Source organism: Capsicum annuum, chromosome 3 (genome assembly GCF_002878395.1).
Source record: "Capsicum annuum cultivar UCD-10X-F1 chromosome 3, UCD10Xv1.1, whole genome shotgun sequence".
Lineage (NCBI taxonomy): Eukaryota > Viridiplantae > Streptophyta > Magnoliopsida > Solanales > Solanaceae > Capsicum > Capsicum annuum.
The window spans coordinates 132,885,585-132,909,626 of NC_061113.1; the positions used below are offsets into that span (position 1 = coordinate 132,885,585).

A 24,042-nucleotide genomic window follows, 5' to 3' on the forward strand; every position below is an offset into this window, starting at 1 on the left:
AGTAAATTTTATTACTATATTTTAAAGAAATTAAAGAAAAGAAGTATGAAGATTATTTGCAAAAGATTTTTACAAACTAATTTAAATATAAATAAAGTAAATTTAAGTACAAAAAACGTGTATCTATCACAAATTTGCTACCAAACACTTCACACTTTCTTAACATTAACAAATCTTCTATCAAATATGTGTAGCCATCTTTCTCAACCTTTTACAACTCCTCAATATTAATTAACATATCTCTGTTTTAAAAATAAAATAAAGAAAAGAAAATCTCAACTCTTCCTTCTCTATTAAAAAACAACACTCTTTTCCCGTGTTAAAATTAATAATTAAACAAAATAATAGCAAATCTAACGTGTGTATTTTCGTTATCGAGTAAGTTTACATGATTCTTAATCTTTGCGATATTGAAAATCAATAATCTGCTGAATATTTGATTTAAGCTATTTCATCAGATTTACGCCTTTTTTTTCTTTTTATTTCTGATTGCAAAATTCAACAAGAAGGTTAAAAAAATGTTTTAAATTGTGATCCCCTCAGCTCAATCATACTAAAGAAAATATTCTACTGCTCAAACTTTCTACTCCAAGATAAATCCTAAAACTTAAAACTTGCAGTCTACATGTTTTACTGTTGGGCCCGTACTAATACGGGTCTTGCACTTCTAGTAAATTAAATAAATTAATATGTGAATTTAAACAAATCTTATGATAATGATATATCAAGTTTAATAATATTGTAATATCCTTTGAGTTTAAGAAAATATTATTGATATAACTCAAAGATGAGAAGAAGTAAGTTTACTTTTTAAAAACTGATAATATATTATTTGTTGTTAATGATTGCACAAGAAGTTCTTCTCTCAAAGATTTTTAGAATAAAAGATATAAGTAAGACTTTATTTTTGACGTGAATAAAATCTTCATTTTTTCCTGGATAGAATTGATAATATATCTTAAAAAAATTTAGAAATAAATATGTATTTATAATTTATCACAAAAGATGTAGAAAGTGTGGTGGTATCTAAAAAAATAAGTGACAAATGTATACATATTATGCTCAATATAAAGAAAATTGAACGAATACATAGATTCAGATTTTACCAAATAATTTGTCAGTTAAAATCTATGCATAAGTATTTGTTTCTACCATATGAAGGAATAGAAATACAAACTATTATTAAATAACTATCATTTTGTCAGTAATAAAAGCAAAAATTTGCAAACATTATGTTTGCAGTCATTGTTCATGCATTATACCTGTAAGTTTTATCTCAAGATTTAAATTGATCAGCGTTATTACTAAATTACCGAAGTTTATAATGATTATATATGTTGTAATAGTGTTTTTTTTTCTAATAATAATGACAACTACTTTAAATATATCAAACTTGTGAAAAAAAATATTTTAATGAATATTAAAGAGAAGATGCAAAAATAATTTTACGATTGTAGTTTTATCAATGAAAGTTTGTAATTAAAGACGTTTAAAGAATACATATATATAATTAGACGGGTTTTTTTTATGAGTGGTGAGCTTATTATATTTTGACACCTTGAGCTCAATTATGAGGTTTTTAATATGTATTAATGGACTCTTTATTTTTCATAAAGGTGTATATATTATTATTTTGAGATTTTATAGGATAAGTCGTAATGCAATATTATTATGAATCGCAATGTTAAATGTTTTCTAGCTTATGAACTTAGTATGATAATCTGCTAATGTTATGGTATATGAAGGACACGTGTAACACAAAATTATATATAACTGCCATAATACACATTAGTGATTTTTCATATTGTATTATGATATATATGTATAGTGGACATTAATGAAGAAATATATTTTATGCACGTTTAATGAACATGTCACTAATAATAATTTTATGTGGTTATTGAGTTGAGCAGAGAATGTTATATTTTTTTATATTTGCCCCAATTAATATAAAATTCACAACAAATATTTAGTGAAGAACAAATCTATTCTGTTGAGTAGTTATTTGATATACGTATTGAACTAAGGCTCACATCTATAAATTGGTCCTCCATCCATCCATTAGAGACTACCACATAATTTCTACATTTTTTCATCATTGACGATTATGGTAACATAAGATTAGGATAAGGAGGTAGAAGTCGATTTTTCAACTAACACTTCTGCTTATCTCAGTGATAATATTTTCCGCTTTGAATATGTTTTTTGCAAAATTATTTTGTTCAAGATCTTGATATGAACTAAGTGTAAGTTTAGAAAAATATGCTTGAGTATGTGAGATATAATAAATTTTAAAATAATTAGGGATAGAAAAAAATCGAAAAGAAAATTACAAAGTGGAGAATCGAACCCTCACCAATAAGATGAAAAGTCCAGGCAACCGAACAAATTGAGCTACTAAGAAACTTCAATAATACGAGTTACGACATGATTGAACAAAGCATATGTGTAAAAAGAAGAATACGAGAGCGTTGAAGCTTGAAAATGTAAACTTTTGATGTTTTATTTGAACATGCATTTTACGTGGAAAAAAAAAATTAAAATTTTGAGATTAGAAGTCTCAAAAATCTAAAAACTAAACATTTTTTTTAGAAATTTAAAAATATTCTATGTGTTCAATTTTATTCATCGCATTTGAACTTGACACACACAATTAAAAAAATAATCAATTGATGTTTAGAATTAACTGAAAATAAAATAAGAGTAAAATATGAAAAAAGAAAAAGGGTAATTGTCTATCTTGATATTTTAAAAGTGACTTATAAAAATAAAATTTATTTTTAAAATAATGCGCAAGTTAAAATAACTATTTAAAAATCAAAATTTGAAAGTTATGATCAATTTATGGTCAAACCATATATGGCAAAATCCAATTAAGGACGAGAAAGAATATCACCAAAATTGAGCGTGCAACCAGTGTAGCAAAACAGAAAAATACTAAACCCAGGTTCCAAATCTCGCTCTCGGTCTATCTATTTTTTCTCTCTCTCTAAACAAAAATCGAAAGCCTTCCTGCTTCGAGGTTACGTAACCTTTCTCTCTCACGCACACACATAGTCACTTACGCTAAACACTTCACAAATTACACCATCCAAAAACAGCACATAAAGGGCTCTTCGTTTCTTCTTCAATTAAAAGGTATGTAGATAATTTTTAACCCTCCCAAATTCTTAATCCCCCTTATTTTTCAAATCCCCCCGTCTCCCTCTCTCCATTTTCTCTCTAGGGTTTCTGATTTTTTCCTCTCCCCCTATGGCTTCTTTTCTCTCTCGTCGCAGGTTTCAACGGCATTGTTTTCGTTGCTTTGCCTGTGATGATGGATTCAACGGCGGTTGAGATTGAACCGGAGATCGGATCTGACGGTGTGAGAGGGAAGAGACAAGCTAACGATGTGGAATTAGAAGAGCCGGTTCACAAGAAGGCGAGGACTGCAGTGAATGTGAATACGAAGAAGGTTGCTGAAATAGTGCTTGTACTTGCTGCTATGGGGAAGATAAGAGGAGGTGAGGTTCCTACCGATGCCGAAAAGGTAATGATGGAAGAAGCAAGGGAAATGTTGTCTCAAGTATGCGAAACATTTGTGCCTACAGATGTGTTTCCAAGAGATGCTTTTGGTGCTATCATTGAGGATCTTGGTCTTAATAAGCTCAAGGAACAACGGCTAGGGCTTCGTCCTCCGAAAATGTCAATTGCTGAGAAGTTAATGATATCCAAAGATAAGGTAGGTCAACTTTTTGTTGTCTTTTTCTTGAGGGGAATACAAGGTCATTTAGTTCAAATATTTAATGTGTTATTTACTTTTTCGACGGGCAATGTTTATTTATTCTGAAAGAATCAAAATGAACGTGTGCGTAGAAAGTATATTGACTGCAAAGGCTTGCCTTGTTCTTTTAAATTACTAGTAGATTGTAGGCTTTGCACTGCTTCCCTTGTTAGTTGCTATGTTTTTTTCACTGTTTCCTTCTTCTTTGTACTTGGATTTGCTGCACTTGAGCCAGGGTCTTTCGAAAACAGCCTTGGTAAGGTATACCTAAACTCTACCCTCCCCAACCCCTGCTTGTGGGATTTCATTGGATATGTTGTTATTGTTGTATTTGCGTGCTCATTTATTAATTATGAACCTTTTTTGGAAAATTAACTGTCCAAATGTTTCACATAGCAATGTGGTCGAGTTGGAGCTTGTGATCTTCTTTCCATGCGTAGGGATTTGATTACTTAACATTTTGATTAGTATATACTTATCATTAAGATGTCAGATATGACTTATAAATTTGAATATTGAGGCAGGGTCGGCTCAACTTTATTTCTAACCTAAAGCCAAATTTGACGATCTTAAAAAGTTTTTCAAAAGGTTTTGTGTGTGTATCTCTGTGTGTGTATATATATATATATATATATATATATATATATATATCAAGTCCTCATCTCTGAGGTAGTGGTATGAATTGAGTACGTTCTACCCTCCCCAGACCACACTTTGTGGAAATATACTGGGTATGTTGTTGTTGAAGAAGAATCAAGTCTTTTATCTTATTGAATTACTGATTGTAGTAATATTTTGTACCTAGTAATATCTTGTACCTATGCCGTTTTCCTTGAGATTTTTAATATGAAAAATAAGTCCAAATCATCAATTTGAGGATGGATATTGCGTTTTAAGGAACTTTCATGATTAAAGCAACATGTTTTTTTAGATTCTCATCATCTACTAATCTTGATTTTTTATCCCTAGATAAAAAAAGAATTTTCAAATGCTTTCAATTGTTCCAATCTATTTTAAGTGAAAAAGAAACAAATCTACAACGTATTCGAAGTTAACAACTCAAAAAGATTCTTCAAACATTTTCATCAAATCATTTCTCTCTCTATAATACACCTTTAGAATGAAATTCTCTGGTTTCATATTCACCTCAGGTACAATTTTCTTAGCAAAGTTTCTTGTACCCAAAAGACAATTCCTATTCCCTAAAATAACACTCAATCGTTGAAACAACAACAACATCAACAACAAACCCAATGTATTTCCACATAGTGGGGTCTGGGAAGGGTAAAATGTACACAGTCCATACCACTACCTCCGGAGAATAATTCCTTTTTATGAAACTTGAAAAAAAAAATTCCTTTCCTTTTCCTTTTTATGAAAATATTGCTCTTTTTAAATTTATAATACTCAAATTTCTAAAGAATAATTAATGCATTACTATCCAAAAAAATGGGGCCTTCATAATTGTGAGGGCTAAAGCCTTTGCTTTAGATGCCTTATGCTAAAGCCGGCGCTGTTTTGAGGGACAAAGAATATATGAAGTGCAGGTAGAACTTGAGTTTGAATATGCAAATCATATTCACTATTCTTCAATTGAAAAGTCTAGCGATGTAAGGGATTCTAGTTCCACTATACCATTTTAAAATTGATTTCATTGAGTTGTGGCTTATACATCTTATCGAGGTCTATTTTGTCTTTCTCCTTGTGCTTTTAGTTGGAAAAAACTGTGGAATTTTCCGTACCTGCTGCCACATATTCATCTCAACGGCCTCAAGCTAATGTCGCTACAACAACTGAAAACCGTGGTCCATCACATGTTCGTATGTTTCCTCCCAATAAAGCAAGTCCTGTGGTAAATCCCTCTGGAAGCTTCCAATCTGCTTCGCCTTTGGTTCATGGAACTCCGGCAAGTTCTGCACCATTACCTTATCAGCTGCCTACCAGTGAGATCAGGCCAGTAATTTCTGGTGGAGTGGTCTCTGGTAATCAAGTAAGGGATTCTTCTCTAGTTGCATTGCCCAGAGTTGAAAGGCCGAGTTTCAGAATGGATGGACGACCAAATGGATCTTCCCATACGTTGCAAGTTCAAGGTAACAAAAGTATGTTCCTCTTAAGTCTTAACTTCCAAAAGTGCTAAAGGATTTGTCCTGGATTTGTATTTTGACTTACCATATGGGGAATCTCTTATCCAAAATAATCGTGGATATAAATATGAAGGTAGGCTGTGGTGGTACGGCAATTGCTTTACTTGGTCTCACTACTGCACCACGCGTCAAACAAGTTCAAAAGGGCATGCGACATGATTTCCTTATAAGCATGTTTGGCGATCTGCATCCTTATTTTCTCATTCTATAAACTGATTTCAAATATCACAATTTTAATATCAGTTTAGGAGGCCATCTCATCCTACCTTTAATTCATCTACTGCTTCTTGTCATGTTTCCTTTTAGTTAGATGTATATAAAGAAAATTAATATTCTGGTCTCACTATTTGGAAATCGGTGTTTCCATATTGTTCTTTGTTGGATTTTGAGCTTTGTATCCATGATGTTGGTCAGAACCATCACATGTATATTGTTTTTTTTTTTTTAATTATTAGCAACTTCTGGAGATCAGTCATCTATAAGAACTCCAACCTGGTCGGTGCAACCTGCGTCAGTTCCAGCAGCTAAATGTGGACCAGATAACATGATGACAGCCCAGATAGGTGATAAAGTTCAGAGAGGAGCTGAGGTCAAACCACAAATGATAGCATCTAGGCCATTTATTACTCAGACCACAGCTGGAAATCTACCAACTACACACTCACGTTTACAAGGGGCAAGCTTTGTCAAGTCTCCTCCTCTGGGCAATACTCATGCTGAAATTGGCAAGATTGTTCAGAAGTTCTTACAACCGCGCCTCTCTGAGCGGCCTGCCTGGAATCCGCCATCTCGCGATTATATGTGCAAGGCTTTGACTTGTCAAATGTGCAAGTCAACGATAAATGAGGTTGATAATGTTCTTGTTTGTGATGCTTGTGAGAAAGGGTATCACTTAAAATGTCTCCAGACAACAAATCAAAAAGGAGTTCCCAGAGGGGAATGGCATTGTGGAAGGTGCTTGTCGATGACCAATGGAAAACCCCTGCCTCCTAAATATGGTCGTGTAATGAGGAATTTTAATGCCCCTAAAATATCTACAATTGCATCAGCTGTTCAATCATCAGCGGATAAAAAACTTTCTGGTCTATATGAGAAGGTGAAGTTAATAGCAAATGGACAGGTTCCTTTGAAGAACTCTCCTCCCGTTACTATGGCAAATAATAATAGGAATATACTATCCAAGCCAAATATGGAAAATGAAAAAGAAATTGGAGGAAATATTGTTGTGTCAGGTAAAGAAAATATGGAGAGTAAAGATTCCATGAGATCTTGTTCAAATAATCTGACTGTATCTTCCAGTGATCAGTATCTTTCTACATCTGCTGGTTCATCAGTTAATATATCTTGTGAAGAAAAAGTGGTTGAGTTAAAACCTCAGGCTCCCGTAAAACCTGAAACAGTTTGCCATTCATCTGATTCCTCACAAGCTCTTAGTCACCTGCAAACGAATGACCATGCAGATGTGGCAAACACAACCGCGATGCCGTCAAAGCAGTTTCATGAAACTCAGCCCATGGTCATTGATGCTAGGGAATTCAGTGCTAGTTCAAATGTAGGTAATAGTTCAGGTAATGAATCTAATAAAGAAGAGCAAGCTGTTGAACAAATAAATCCTGCTGAAACTGCTGTAGCTACCAATGAGGATGCTGAATGTAGTAGATCATCATATGATCATTCTCAAAATATCGACTGGATTGGAAATGCTCTTCAAGTTGTAGAGAACAAGTATTATTATCCATCTTGCCGCATTAATGGATTCATATATAGTGCTCAGGACTATGCTCTTATCCGCTTTGAGAACGAGAGATTGATTCCTTCAAAGCTTCTGGTAAGACTTTACTTCATCAGAGTTTTGACTACTTTTTCCAAAAATAAACAGATTTTGATTTCCTTTCTTTTTTTGTATAAGAATGACTTATTTGTTCTTTGAAGCAGTGTTTACCATGTTTTGCTGGTTCAATTAGAAACTACTGAGCTTATTGTCACTCTCTTGGTGTACGATCAACATAAATTGCTTTTTCAATTAATATTGAGCATTAATTGTACCGAAATTAGCATTTAATAGGATTATAATCAATCTGAATTGTTTGTTGAACTAGGTTCAATACTGAGATTATTTCCTGTCGCATTCTGATATCACCCATGGAGCTTTGTCATTGACTTAAGGCTTTAGCATTTGCTTGCAAGTTAACATGTTTCACCTCCAAGCCTGTCACTACACTTATTCAAGTTCAAGTTATTTTTAACTCTCTCCTTTCCAATTATTGCGACTCTTCTAATTTGGGACGTTTCAACATGTGCGACACTATTCCACTAATTATATTATTTTTCAATTTTTTACAACATTTAAGAATTCAAATTTATTTAACTAGTCAAGTTTTGTACTTATTGATCTGATATTTTTCGCGGAGGGCTTCTTAGAGAAGGAAGGAAGAAGGCATTCAAAAGGCCGACTGCTATTGTCAAACAATTGTTTTAACCATTATGTTAATATTTTCTTTTACTATTACTAATATTGCATAGAAGTCAAGTGGCATCTTTTTATTTAGGATAACCAATAATTGCCTGCGAGTTGTAGCATACGGTTTGAAAGTTGGTGGTAATGGGCCTACCTCTTTACCATCTCCACTTAAATTCCAAGCTTTTGTCTGAGACATGAGCCGAGCCCATGATGTGTGTCTATACCAGCACATCACAAGTTGCGCTCTTACCACTAGACAATAGGCTTGGACAAAATCTCATGACATTTAATGGCCTTGTCCAGTCAGTACTGTCATATATAATGGAAGGCAGGAGTATAAAGATATGGACTTTTTAGTCTGTCATTGGGTTTGTGAAATTTGTGCTTTTCTTTCCGTAAAATGTAGTATTTACTAGCTGCAATGTTTCTTCTAATGCTATTTTCTGAATAGGCTATTGTGTAAAATTTTTATCGTAGTGGTTACGAGCATAGCAAATATCACAGGCTATACATAATTATGTCCTTGGTAGTTTTGCTACCACATATTACTCTCTTGATATGTATCCACGTGATTCATCTTGAGAAGCCTCAACTTCTTACCTGCAGGCTATGTGGGAGGACAAAACAGCTGGAACAAAGTGGGTTACTGTCAATCGATGTTACCTAGCACGTGAATTACCGCAGTCTGTAGGCCGCCCGTGCTTGGAGAACAATAATGAGGTAAACAACTAATTAAATTTTGCATGCTGTCGTTTGGTGTACTTGCTATGACTAGGATAGAAATTCATGATTGTATGGCCTTTTCTTGTCATCATTATGCACTGTAAATAAATTCAACAACTATGCCTTAGTCCCAAAAAAGTTGGGTTGGCTACATGAATCCTTGCTGACCATGTGTCTCCATTTAAAATCATCTCAAGCCATCATATCAAACCATGTTTCTGCTGATTCTTTCCCCACTTATGGCTCTACATTACCCTTTATTTTTAATTATATTTTTGTCTTATTGAATTTATATTCTGAAAGTTTGTTGTGTCTTTTTCTGGTGAAATTTTGTGAAATTTGCCCAGGGGCAATTTAGGAAGGAATTGATCTGCATTATTCATCGTGTAAAAATCCCGACTTGATGCATATTTCTCTTATGCAGTTTAATATGAAGGGGTATGATATCAGATATCCTACATAACCTTGTCCTGCCAGGAAAACATGTTGGAGAAAGGGGTTGTGTAATCTTGGCTACTGATGGAACTTGGGAGTAGTGATGAATTATGGAACAGTGATGGTTTGATACTGGGTGAACTTTGAGAGAGTGCAGAAATTATGAGTTGCTTAGAACTAAGAAGGCTAAAAGAGAGAGAGAAGCAGAGCGAGGGCAGGAAATTGCATGCCATAGATCCAAATATGGGTGACTTTAGATATTTGACCCCAATAAGAAATGTCTTTAAAGAATAATCTTCCTTACTTTTTAAGTATAGTACAAGTACCATTTTGCCCCTCTACACCTCAAATATATTTTTTAAACTTTCCATACTTATTTGTCTCTCAAAATTTATTTTTTATTATTTTCACTTTTTATTTTTCCTTTAATTTTATTATTCTATTTTTTATTATTTTCACTTTTTTATTTTTTTTTTAATTTTATTATTCTATTTTTTATTATTTTCACTTTTTATTTTTTTCTTTAATCTATTTTCATGTTTTAATTAATTTGTTTCAACCTTTATTTTTTTTTCTCAAGCATTATCTATTTCTTTTTTTTTTCCCTTTTTTTAATTAATTTTTCTTAAACTTTATTTTTCTTTTATTTTTGTTTTTTATCAGTTATCTTTTCCCCCCCTCATTTTTCTCAAACTTTATTTTTATTTTTTTCTCTCATTTTTTATTTTCTCAATTTTTTAATTCTTCGCTTTTTTCTTAATCTTTATTTTTTGCCTTTATTTTTCTCACTCTTTTTTTTTGTTTCTCTATTTTGTTTGATCGTTTTTTTCTTTTTCTAGTTTTCTTTTTCTCCCTCATTTTTCTCAAATTTTATTTTTATTTTTCCTCTCATTTTTATTTTTCTCAATTTTTTTAATTCTTCGCTTTTTTCTTGACCTTTATTTTTTTTCTTTCCTTTTTTTCTCAATCTTTTTTTTTCCCTATTTTGTTTGATCGCTTTTTTCTTTTTTCTTTTTTCTCAACTTTTATTATATTTTGCTAATAAATAAAAAATTGGATAATCCGCAAAGGTATTTTTTGTTTTGACATCAAAACAAATTTAAGGGCGTGAATTATTTTTATGAAATTCTTTGAAAATTCTTGAAATAAGTCGTGTCTCTAAGGCGAGAGTTGTAGAATATCTCATAAATAAAGGCATAATGTGGTAGTGTCAACTCTTGCCCGTGGGGCATAATTTGTAGTTTGAAGGTCCTTGAGCTAAGTGTTGCCTCGAAGGCAAGAGTTGTAGAACATCTCATAAATGAAGACATAACGTGGTAGTGTTAACTCTTGCCCGTGGGGCATAATTTGTAGTTTGAAGGTCCTTGAGCTAAGTGTTGCCTCGAAGGCAATAGTTGTAGAACATCTCATAAATGAAAACATAATGTGGTAGAATCAACTCTTGCCTGTGAGGCATAATTTGTAGTTTAAAAGTCTTTGAGCTAATTAAGTCTTGCCTCTAAGGCAAGAGTTGCAGAACATCAACTCTTGCCTGTGAGGCATAATTTGTAGTTTAAAAGTCTTTGAGCTAATTAAGTCTTGCCTCTAAGGCAAGAGTTGCAGAACATCTCATAAATGAAAACATAATGTTGTAGTGTCGACTCTTGCCCGTGAGACATAATTTGTAGTTTGAAAGTCCTTAAGCTAAGACTTGCCTCTAAGGCAATAGTTGTAGAACATCTCATAAATGAAAACATAACGTGGTAGAGTCACCTCTTGCCCGTGGGGCATAATTTGTAGTTTGAAAATCGTCCTTGAGCCAATTATTTCTTGACTCTAAGGCAATAGTTGTAGAACATCTCATAAATGAAAACATAACGTGGTAAAGTCAACTCTTGCCCGTGAGGCATAATTTGTAGTTTGAAAGTCCTTGAGCCAAGTTTTGCCTCTAAGGCAATAGTTGTAATAGTTGTAGAACATCTCATAAATGAAAATATAATGTGGTAGAGTCAACTATTGCCCGTGGGGCATAATTTGTTGTTTGAAAGTCCTTGAGCCAAGTCTTTCCTTTAAGGCAAGAGTTGTAGAACATCTCATAAATGAAAATGTAACGTGGTAGAGTCAACTCTTGCTCGTGGGACATAATTTGTTGTTTGAAAGTCCTTGAGCTAAGTCTTGCCTCTAAGACAATAGTTGTAGAATATCTGACAAATGAAAACACAACGTGGTAGAGTCGACTCTTGCCCGTGGGGCATAATTTATTGTTTGAAAGTCCCTGAATTAAGTGTCGCCTCTAAGACAATAGTTGTAGAGCATCTCATAAATTAAAATACAATGTGGTAGTATCGACTCTTGCCCATGAAAAACATAACTTCTTGTTTGAAAGTCCTTGAGCTAAGTCTTTCCTTTAAGGCAATAGTTGTAGAACATCTCATAAATGAAAACATAACGTGGTAGAGCCAACTCTTGCCCGTGGGGTATAATTTATTGTTTGAAAGACCCTGAGCTAAGTTTTTTCTCTAAGGTAAGAGTTATAGAACATCTCATAAATCAAAATACAATGTGGTAGTGTCGACTCTTGCCCATGAAACATAACTTGTTGTTTGAAAGTCATAAGTCTTGCCTCTACAATGTAGTAGTGTCAACTCTTGCCCATGAAACGTTGCTTATTGTTCGAAAGTCGTAAGTCTTGCCTTTATAATGTGATAGCGTCAACTCTTGCTCATGAGATGTAACTTGAATGAAAGAAATCGAAGAAAAGAACAAAAATAATAAAAATTGCGGAAAAAGAAGAAAAATATTAAAAATACAAAAATCAAAGAAAATGTAGAAGTTGAGAGAGAATAGGAAAAAAAATAAAGGTTGATAAAAAAAAAGAAAGATTAAATAAAAAAAGGTCAAGAAAAATTTTTAAAGAAAAAAATAAAAGAAAAATAAAAAAAGTGTGTTTTTATAAAAGTAGACGTTGAAAGGTGTAAAGAAAAAAAGTAAGGGTTGAGAAAAACTAAAAAGAACAAAAAAAAAAAGAGGAAAGAAAAAATAAAAAATAAAAATAATATAACATAAAAAAGAAAAAAAAGAAGTTGAGAGGAAAAAAAGGAAAAAAGTAAGGGTTGAGAAAATTAAAAATAAAAAGAGAAGAAAAAATAAAAATCAAATTAAAATTAAAAACAAAAAAAATAAAAGTTGAAAGATATAAATATGGAGTTATTTATCCATTATGGGGATCATTTATGTAATTTACTCTATGGACCAAGGGTAATTTTGTCCAGAAAAATATTAGCTAATAGGTAAAGACTATTTTAAGGAAGCTTTTTATTTGGGGCTAAAATTTGAAAGCCACCTCAATTTGGGTCTATTTTTGAAATTCACCCGAGCGAGGGAGACTGGACCCATATAAGAATATCTTAAATGGTTTTTTGAAACTGAAGATCCGAAATATTCTTCCTCCAAGTAATTTGGAGTAACATAAGCCTTAACTAGGGGAAATTACTTAGCAAGCAGCTTGAAGGGATATGCTGTCCAGCAACTTCCAAAAGATTTCCAACCATTTGCCGACCAAGCTTGCTGTCCATGTTTCAGCACAAGAAAATAAAGCATTGATTGACCAGAACACTGTCCGACCAGTTCTATTGGAGAAAAACTGGTAGGTCATTCCAGTGGCCGCTTTTGGTGCCTTTGGCTTGAAAGGAATAGCAGATGCTTCGAAGGAAACTCTTCTAGATCCATCTTCTGAATTATAGATAGTCACACATATAGTTGTTGCTTGAGTAACCATCTTAACGTAAAATAATTTCGTTTATTTTTTTAAATTTGGTAGCCCCTTAGGTAGCATTTACAAGGTCTCACTATTCAGGAGCTAACTCAGTTTTGCTGCAGCTTGTATCTTCCTGCATCTACTGGATGCATTTATAATGAAATCTCAGTTTACCTGTTCAATTTTTTAAAAACTGATTAACCTAGAGGACGACACATGCATGGACAGACTTGGAAGGTAAATATTCCGAACATTTTCAGGTGTAGTCCTCCTAAAAGACGATACGAAATTGTTGAGGTTTATCTTACAGCATGTACTCTGATTGAGAAATTCTTGTGTTTAAATGACTAGACTTGGAAGGAACTACTTTAAACATTTGCAGGTGTAGAGTCCTCTTAAAAGGCAATATTTAACTTTTTGAGGTTTGTCCTGTATCATGTACTCTGATCGAGAGATTCTAGTGTTCATTGCTGTTCTGTAGCAAGGAGGCTTTTTTTTTTTCCTCGTTGTCCCTTTTTGGTTGTTTGTTCTTGAATGTGTTTCCAGTGATGCTTTGAGATATTTTGTCCTACAAGAATCCATTCAACTTATCTATGTTAAACTACTTGAACAAGATATTGAATCATGGAAGGGGGTTGCATGCTACTACAATTAATTGATTAAAGCTTCAAGATCTTGCAGGGATATGTATCGCATATAGCTTACCAACCTGCATCTTTATATATTCTGCTACCAATATAAATTTAGCATGCAATTAGATAATAGACATTCCATGCTGTAGAATCTTATGTATCACTGCTGGTCTGTCCTTTTACAGGTTTATTTGTCTACTTATAGTAGCACAGTAATGGCTGGCTTGATACAAGGTCCCTGTGAAGTACATGCTCCACGAAATTTTACTGAGGAAAGTGAGAGGAGAGTTCGCTTAGCAAAGGGTTCTGATAATCTATCACGGCCTCTTTACTTATGCAAGTATGTTGAACATTTAGCATTTGCACTTCTCCTAGTAATGATCAATTCCTAAATAGGTGCTCCCTGCTTGATTCATTTGCTGCTGCTTCTTCTTCTTGGTTAAACTTAGACTAGTATTTGTACCCATGCTGTTGATATAAAAAAGAAACAAATCGTAGCATATTGGTATTCAACACTTATAATATCACTCTTTCAATTGCCGGACACCACGGTTATTAAAAAAAAAAAAATCACTCTTTCAATTATTTGAAATATTTAAACTGTCGTTTTTGCTGCAGTCGTTTATTTCTTCTTTATAAGTCAATTTCTAATAATCTTACACATGAAAAATAAATTGAAGGTTGTTCAAGTGATTCTTTAACTGACTTTTAAGTTAAGACAATAGGAGACTTGTTAATGGAGGGTTACAATACCTGATTCAGTTAATGTAGGAGAATGCCGAAGAAATTTAGTGAAATAGCTAAATAATAAATTATGTAATAATTAAATAATTACCTAATTCCTTTTTTTTGTAGCCTTGTCTTGAGCAATGCCAAGTAGCTTATTTTTATGCTGCCACTTGGCTTAATGAGGGACTCCTCTCCTTTTAATAATAATATAGATATAGATTTGAGGCATTTACAGTGAGTTGCAATTTGTGTTTGAATCTTAATGGAGCAAAGGAGAAATTTAACTTTGATTCATTGTTTCCATTAATTGGTGGTTAGATATTAATTGCATCTTAGAAGCTGATCAGGGGTGACGCTATAACAAACCGTTAGATTGGTGGAGTCAACTTTGTAGATAAAGTCTACTTCATAAATGAGGTTGCTTCAGTGGCAGCAACACTCCACTTCCAGCCACAAGGTTGGGAGTTCAAGTCACCACTTTGTAGATTGTGAGAAATAATGGAGAAAAATATTATTATTGAATTGTGTGTGTACATTATTACATTGACACCCTATTATAGACACTACATTAATCCTTTTCCAACTAGGATACTACTACACTATAATTCTTTTTCAACTCGGACACTACGTTGCAATCCTTTTCCAAGCAGTACTCTATATTTTATTCCTGTTCATGCTCATATTCTAACACTCCCCCTCAAGCTGGTGCATACATGTCATATGTACCAAACTTCTTATTCCTACTCATATTCTGACACTCCCCCTCAAGCTGGTGCATACATGTCATATGGACCAAGCTTGTTATGGATGTAATTAATACGAGGATCAGTAAGGGACTTGGTGAAGATATCTTGAACAAAACTGGTAAGGATTGCTTTGGAAAAGAAACAAACTGAAAAAGTGGCCGGAAAAGTTGTAAACGTCGCCGAGAAAACGACTTGTCACTGGAATATTGCGAGAAATTGGTATAAAATAAATGCGTCATCTTGAAATCAAGAGATGAGTAGATCTTGAACAAGAAAGTCACCAAAAAAAAAACTGGTTGAAACATGTTCACGTGCCGGATGATTAGATTTGACGGTTGAAAAACGGTCAAAATGTGAGAAAAATTACATGGGTAGGGTCGCAATGGTAACACGACCCTACTGAAATAAAAAAAATAATATAGGTAGGGTTGGAATGATTGCACGGCCCTACGCAAATCAGATCTAAGGAGTCACTGAAAAGACACACGGAACTACGCAAATCAAATTTGAGGAGTCACCGGAAAGACGCATGGTGTCATGCAACTCAGATATGAGAAAGTAGTCTTGAAAGATGCACGGTACTACGCAAATTAATTATGAGAAGTAGTCTGGAGAGATGCGCAGTGCTACCAAATTAGAAATGACAAAATAGTCACCGAAACGATGTATGGCGCTATCGTAAATCAGATATGGGAAAGTAGTCACCGAAAGGATGCATGGTGCTACACCAATTAGATATGAGAAAGTAGTCACTGAAAATATGCGTGGCGCTACATAAATTAGATATGAGAAGTCATGGGAAAGAAGTATGGTGGCCTAACTTTTGCTAACATGATCATTGGCCAGACGGGCAACATATATAGATTATAGCCGCCCACCGATAGCTGAAGCTCTTTGATTCTCTACCAAGATTGTAGAGGCTCTATACCATGTAAAGAATGGATTTTGGGCCTAACTCAACCTCAAAAGAGCTAGCTCATGAGGGGAGGATTGCCCAAGTCCATATATATCCATTCGTTTTCTGATGTTGTGATAGGGAAGCAACACTCCACTTCCAACCACAAGGTTGGGAGTTCAAGTCACCAGCGGTGCGAAGTGCAAAAAGGGTCTTTGTTGACTTCTGGGCAGGAGGTTTGCTGCCTGGGATTTAGCATATCGAAAGAAAGGAAGATAATGAAATGCTTCAGGTTTTTGAATAAAGAATTGATTGATTGCTGTTGTTGTCGCAGTTATTTTAGTAAATTAATAAGATGCAGACCCATCTATAAGCAGTGGCCCTTTTGAGATCCCCTAGTTTCAGATCTCTTATTTGAAATGTCTGTGACTGTGTCAACTTTTTTATGCAGATGGATTTATGATGAATCAAAAGGGCTATTTCGTGATGTCTCTTTTTCATAGGGGTCATATGATAGTTATCTTTCTATTGCAACTGCTATTGGATCGTGGATTTTATCAGGTAAGTAAGATGTGGCACATCTGTTTTGTTTTTAGCTATCTTTCTTTGTTAATAATGGAAAATATAGGGTCTGTTTGTTGCCTATTTTGCTTCCCTCCCGCCATAATCCTTTATTGGTGCTGGTTGTGTGGGCCAGAGAAAGGTGGGTATGTGTGGATTAAATCCAAAGAAATCTGTCACTGTGGCAAAGATGGGAAACTTCTACTAACCCAAAACTCTGAGCATGTGATAAGACGTTATTGTGGATCACTGTATCTTCTGTGCCTAATATTATAGATAGTTTGCTTTTCATAGTTAATTTATTCAACTTGCTGTATTAAGTAATGTTATTATCATCTATACATCAAAGAGTCGCTTGTGTCAGCTGCATCAATCTCATCATGCTTGTGATACTTTTGTTGCTGCTTATTTGTTGTGGGTAAAATAATGGTTTCTTTCCTCGTAAGGGTATACTTCATCATTTTGGGTGCCCTATTAAGCTTAAAATTTAGCTTCCTTCATCATTTTGCCTTATTAATCTACCCTGTACTAAGCTATAAGTTAATTTAAAAAATAAAAAATAAAATAAAATAAAAATTGAGTAGTCAAATTCAGCATATTCGAGTATGAAATATGATGAAATGGACTTTCGAAAAAGAAAAATAGATATTTGTTAAACTAGAAAGAAAGACCATGATATCTTAGAGTATGCAGAGAATATTTGAAAAGATATGGTCAAGGCTTTTTTTGCTTCTTGGAAAGCGATGTGGATTTAGTATTATATTATATTGAAGCTGGTAAAAGGTGATGTGTTTTGAAAGAACTCAGACTGATTAATCCCTCAAGCCATTGAGTTTTAAATAACCAAGTATACATATTCCAAGAAAGGAAAGAGAATTAAAAAAAATAGATAGTTAATACGAGTAAATCATTACATATATTTATAGCTATGCCTATTAGACATTGGTTCCCAGAAAAAAGGTAGTATATCATTTGCACCTACTTCTCGTGGTTGAACATTTTCGCTGTGAAGTTGTATCTTGCTCCATTTCACTTGCCATGTTAACAAGCTATATTCCCTGTTTGGTTTCAAGTTTACATTTACATTGGTCAACTTGTGAAGTCAATTTTCTGGTTGGTGATTTGAACTGTTGACTTTAATTCCCTAGAGGTTCACTTAGACTAAAAAAATGTACAGGTTACTGAACTTGTTATATTGGGAGTAGGGTTTGGGGGTTGTGAGATGAATTGGAGGAGCAGCAAAGGGAAAGATGTTAAGAGGAGGAACACATGAAACGTACAGTGACCTCAGATTTTCAACAGTACCCAAGTTATTGAAATCACAAGTTTCTTGCAATATTGTGAATTAGCTCTTCTAGGGTCATTAGTGATTTTAACTTGCTTTTAATTCTCTAAAATACATCTTATTGCAGCATTGGTGGCCCTTGGACATTTATGGAGGAAGTCTCAGATGGTGTACCATATTTAGCTTTAGGTTCGATCTGTATCATTCTTCCAGTAGTTATTTCTGTCTACCCTCCAGTATTTCTACTTTTGTTAGATGATAGCAATTCCAAAAAGGTGTGGAAGTAGGTTGAATGTCATTCATCCAGCGAAGTATGAAATAAAAATGTCCTTTTCACTTTCTATTTTCAACTATAACAGCTCTCAACTCTGCTGTGACCCGTCCTCTTTTCCCCTGGATTGGCGCAAAGGCGGTCATTAGTAATGTTGATGGGATATCTAGAATAGACTCGATATACTGCTTTATTGTCTTCGTAAGTTATTTGGAAGATTCCTCGTCAATTTTTTATTGGCAAAATGATCTGCTGGACTTTAATACATGTTAGAGTTTGTATTGTGGACATTTCGATTTAGTCTGTTGTCATCTGAACCCCTCAATTCACCAAAACACAAAATTTTAAATCCTTTTTCATCCAATGAATGTGTGTAATGCAAACGAGTACATGCAGGATTTCACTTCATTTTTTAGTGATACATGAGAAATTATTTTTTTTAAAAATCAGATATATCCCCCCTCCACCCCCACCCCTTCGTTCTTCTTCTTCTTCTATGGACCTCTTCTTACTTCCACCTCCATTATTTCTTCTTTATCTCTGGTCTCACCATTCTCGGAACACAACTAGAAGCAACTGACAATCAACTAAACCGAGCTTTCCCGTGTTCTTTGGATTTCGATTAGAACCCACAAAAACATCATTTTTGGTGGAGCAACGAACAGCTCCAACAACTACTCAACCATTGTTCAGCTAAAATCAACCTCGAACTAGTCCTGTTGCTCTATTTTCGTCCATTAACAACGAGCTCCTTCGTTGATGAAGCTCTCCAATAACCAGAGTCCACCCACAACCAAACATTGTGAAGAGGGGGGGTGGTGGATCTATAAAATTGTTTCTCAATGAAAAATAGTTCTATTTTTTGCGGAAAAAAAATATATAAGGAAACATTGGGAGAAAAATTATATTCGAAGTATTAACTTTAATAGAAAAAAATTAGATTTTTGAGGTGAAATAAATATCTGTAGATATCGAGATTTAATATTAAATTATAACAAAATCTGAAGAAAAAATGGGTAACTTTTTGTTAAGAACAATTGTGTGTTATATTTTTTGCGGAAAAAAAAATTAAGGAAACATTGAGAGAAAAATTGTATTTGAAGTATTAACTTTAATAGAAAAAAATTAGATTTTTGAGGTGAAATAAATATCTGTAGATATCGAGATTTGAGATTAAATTATAACAAAATCTAAAGAAAAAATGGGTATCTTTTTGTTAAGAACAATTGTGAGATCTAATGAACAGATCGATCTATCACTTGCTTGGGGAAATTGTAGTTTCTTTTATGGTTTGAGAAGATTTTCTAATTCTATCTCAGACATTAATTGAAGCTCTAAAGGTGATGAAAAATGGCGGAAATAGAGGGACGGGGTAGGGTAATGAAATTGTGGTGGGCGGAGTAAAGAAAAAAAGAGTGGCTATATTATTTATTTAAACTAGTTTAGTTGCATATGTCTCGCACGTGTAACGTTTGATTATTTAAAATTAAATAATTTTATTTATTGCAAAATTTTTTAATAAATTGTAAAAATTCAAATTATTTTTCAAAGATTCTTCACACTTTAATATAATAATGTAAACATAAACATATTTTTTAGTGTAAGCACCTATATATTTTATGTCAAACACTTTTTCTTTTGTATTCATATCTCTTTTCCTTATTGTCGGTTATTTTTCTTTTTAGAGTCTATATTTAAAATCTTTGTTTTTAAAGTTAATCTTTACAAAATTATTGATTACATTCTTATTATGTACAAATTAATCTATAGAATTTCACGCAACTAAAAAGATGAATAATTCATAGATAAAAGAAAATTTTGATTTCTATTTATAAATTAAACTCTTGATATACCCTTATAATACAAATTTTTTTAACTTAGAACTCTATTTAGCTGTCATTAGGAACAAAATTAGTCACTAAAAATAGAATAACCTTTCAGAGAAAAAAAGAGCAATAACTATGATAATAGTGCTATATAGTGTTGTCTTTAAAATTTGCATAAAAACTATCAAACACCTTTGAAAGCAGTAAAACCTGCAACAATCAAAAAAGAATCACAACACATGTAATATAAACCTTGATTTTTTTTGGCGAGATAAACTTTTAATTTTTTTGGCTACTTCATTCGGCGATAACACGCTTGTTTCGTCTAATTTTTCTATCAAAAATTTTCCACTGAAAGAGAAACACAAAAAATTGTTAAAAGAGGATAATACATGTCAATTGTTCATTATACATAATTCATATATAATCTTTAAATTCATTAACTAAAAAGAATAAAGAAAGACAAAAGAAAGATGATAATAATGCAAGAAGACAATTTTGATATTAAAATTAAAATCAATAAAATTCAAAATAAAAAGAAAAGTAGAAGTAGAGAAAGGTTGTATTTTTATAGTAAAATATGATAAAATATTACTTAAATAGAATTGTAGAATTTTTTTTAATTAAGGTAAAATTCTAATTGATTTAGGATTGTTAATATAATGATTTATTGCTTAGATAAAATAAGGACTTTAATTAATTTGTTAGTGTTTATGTATAATTAAAAATTGTAAGAAAACACCATTGAATTTGGAACTAAAATAAGTAAAGGAAGTAATTTTTTTTTTTTAAAAGGTATGTTTTTGCCTTTTTTGGGTCTGCACGTATTTGACTTTTTGGGTATTATAAGTTTTGTAATATATATTATTGTTTATGTATAATTAGAATTTTATTTGAGGAATATAGGAAAAGACAAAATTAAATATTCTTAAAATCAAATTTAGTTGATCTAGAATTCTTAAATTAATGAAAAAAATATTAGTTGTCATTAATTCTGACGTTTTCGAATAAGGAAAAGTTTTACCATAAATATATTTAATTAATTTTCAACTCTTAAATATTAGGAAAAAATAGTGAAAAAATGATTTTCTCTACAGCAAAGACTTTTAATGAAGGGCAAAAAGTTCAAATGACATTTCTAAGACGCTTCACACTTATATATATACTAGACTAGGTGTACGCGCCTCGCGTGTGTACCTTATTTTATTGAGTCAAATGTTATACTAAATAGGATATTTGTTTAAATAATAAAGATGAATACAATAATTAAATTCAACATCTTTTGAAGAATTTATTTAATTAAATCTAACTTTTACCAAAAAAATTGTTAAAGTCGATCGACATTCATCTGCCACCTACAACTGCAACAAATAATACAATGATAGAGACATCAAAACAATATAATTAAGTCTAACTTTTACTGAAAAATTTTGCTCAAAGCCGTCTGACACGCATCTACTATCTGTAAACTATAACAAAATAATATGATAATAGAAATATCAAAATAATACAACTAAACTGAACCTTTACACAAAAAAAAAAAATCTCAAAAAATGAGATATAAAAACAATACAATTAAACCTAATCTTTACCTAAAAAATGCATCAAAGCCGACCGTTATTCATCTACCACTTGTAAATTACTTGAATGAAAATAAAGAAGATATACATACATAAACGTTGAATTCTATTATTAAGCATTTACCAATCTAGATATACAATCGAATCAAGTTAAATGAGCATCAATCGTGTTTTCCCAATAAGTGAATCGATTTCCTCTCTAGTTTAACGTGCATCTCAATATTTATAGAAGTATTTTCTTAATACAGTCCTATTGTAGGATTATTTTTCTATCCTATTTTAGAAGTATTTTTTTAATAAAAATATTAATTGATTCTCCTTCCATATATTTTAGGAGCCTCATATATTTTATGAGAAAAGAAACTCCTTAGGGGAGCTCAAAGAAGTCCATACTCATGATCTGATACACGAACTTAGCTTGGTGAGATTTGAAAAGGAGAAGGTTTTACATACGATGCATAAGTTAGTAAAACCAATTTTGATGTTTAATTATTTTTTCTGCATTAATGACACTTTTTATATGAAAGTCAAACTTCCGTACTTCTTTTTCCTTTTATAATATAATATTTTTAAATTGAATTGTTTAAAATCAATATTTTACCAAACTATATTATTTTAAAATTTTATTTTTAGATTGAAAATAAAAGGTGCATTTGTATCCGTATAGAAAGTTTTCAAAAGTTGCCTTCAATAAACAAAGATGTAAAAGAACCTTTTTTCATATATTTTATGAGTCCTTAATTCAAATATATTTCTTTTTATATATTTTAGGAGTTTAGTTAGTATTATAAATATAATTAAATAATAATTCAAAGAAAAATAGTGAAAAGACAATTTTGTAAAAACGGAGACTTTTAATGAAGGATAAAAAGTTCAAATCACTTTTCTAAGGGTTTTCACACTTTTAATATATTATAGATATATATATATATATTGTAGATTATAGATTGTTTTTAATCAAAAATTATATGTCCACACGCTTCAAACATCCTCTCTACTTCATCTGAGGTAGTACACTTCTCTCCCCCCTTCGCCCCTCCCCCCCTCTTCCCCCCCTCCTCCTGTGGGAATACATTAGGTATGTTGTTGTTGTTGATGTATATGTGTGAAATCACGTATTTGTTCCAATTCACCCATTAAACTGCCAACAGGGCTTAGTCAATGGCCAGGGAATTTAAAATATTATAATTCATTGAGTTAAAAGGTTCAGATGAAGAGGTATTCACATTACAAATTTAAACAAGCACAAAAAGTTCAATTAATAATTTTACCATTTTTATATTCGCTTTTATTCCAAAGAATGCTATTTGTACTTGTGAGATAGTCAAGTGGTGGGAGCCTATTGAATTGAAGGCCATTAACTTCCTGGATTAGAATAAGAAACTGATTACGGCTTGTCGATTACGGCTTGTCACAGTGAGAAATTTTGTGTTGTTAAAATGTTATTGAAGGCATGGGAACTTGTGTTATGCTACTATGAGATAGTGTGGCGGAAATACAAAAAGGTGATACAGGTTACGAAACCCCTCACACATAACACAAAAGGTATGATTTTTGGTTTTCGTAAAAAATTTTTAAACGAAAAAAAAATCGAGTAAAAAGCAAAATATAAATAAATAAATGTGAATGCTAGACAAGGTGTACTGATCTGAAATTTGATGAAATATGTGAAATTTGTGAATTTATGTGATTTGACTATTTTACCCCTCCTTGTAGTTGCATTATGGTATTTCTAGGGTGTGGGGGTGATTGACACGGTTCCGTATGCATTTTGGTACCATTTATGCGATATTGTGGTTTTTGGTGGTTTCGAGAGCCTTATTTTAAATTTATGTGGTTGTCTTTTGATCCGTGGACAGATGGCTGAACGGACTGCGCCAACAGATCTGAAACATTGATTTTAGGATGGTAACATGGTTGGTGTGGTTTTATGACTTTTAAATCTCATTTCGATCCTTGCTTTGAAAAAAAAATTAATTTTGGATTCCGGGGGTTGACTTTGTGAAAACAATATTTTTTTTTAGATTCTGATATCGCCATTGAGTCTGGAGCGTCGAGATTAGTGTGGTTACATAGTTCGTTTGCGCATATGGGATTCCCAACAAATCCCGGACACCCGGTCCAAGTTTATTTGTACTTAGAAAATCTGGTGCACTAGATTGCTGGTGCAACCTTGATCACAAAGGGTAAAACTCACTTGAGGCATGCATTTTTTGCCTTATGCACCTGATAACTTGGTATAAGTATAAATAGGC

At 32.6% G+C, this 24,042-nt stretch overlaps 1 protein-coding gene across 4 annotated transcripts; it reads left to right on the forward strand.

Moving 5' to 3' along the window:
• The first annotated feature begins 2,911 nt into the window (after positions 1-2,911).
• On the forward strand, positions 2,912-18,671 carry LOC107863697. 4 transcript variants are annotated; one of them, XM_016709769.2, is made up of 9 exons: positions 2,912-3,138; positions 3,279-3,721; positions 5,478-5,862; positions 6,363-7,735; positions 8,975-9,088; positions 14,080-14,234; positions 16,716-16,825; positions 18,003-18,134; positions 18,238-18,671. In XM_016709769.2, the coding sequence occupies exons 2-7, from the start codon at positions 3,314-3,316 to the stop codon at positions 16,765-16,767; spliced, it is 2,487 nt and encodes an 828-aa protein (XP_016565255.2). In that variant the 5' UTR covers positions 2,912-3,138; positions 3,279-3,313; the 3' UTR covers positions 16,768-16,825; positions 18,003-18,134; positions 18,238-18,671. The 4 variants fall into 4 exon arrangements, with proteins under 4 accessions (XP_016565255.2, XP_016565254.2, XP_016565256.2 ...); XM_047408305.1 differs by having other exon boundaries at positions 2,915-3,138; positions 5,478-5,853; XM_016709768.2 differs by lacking the exon at positions 18,003-18,134.
• Positions 18,672-24,042: the final 5,371 nt, after the last annotated feature.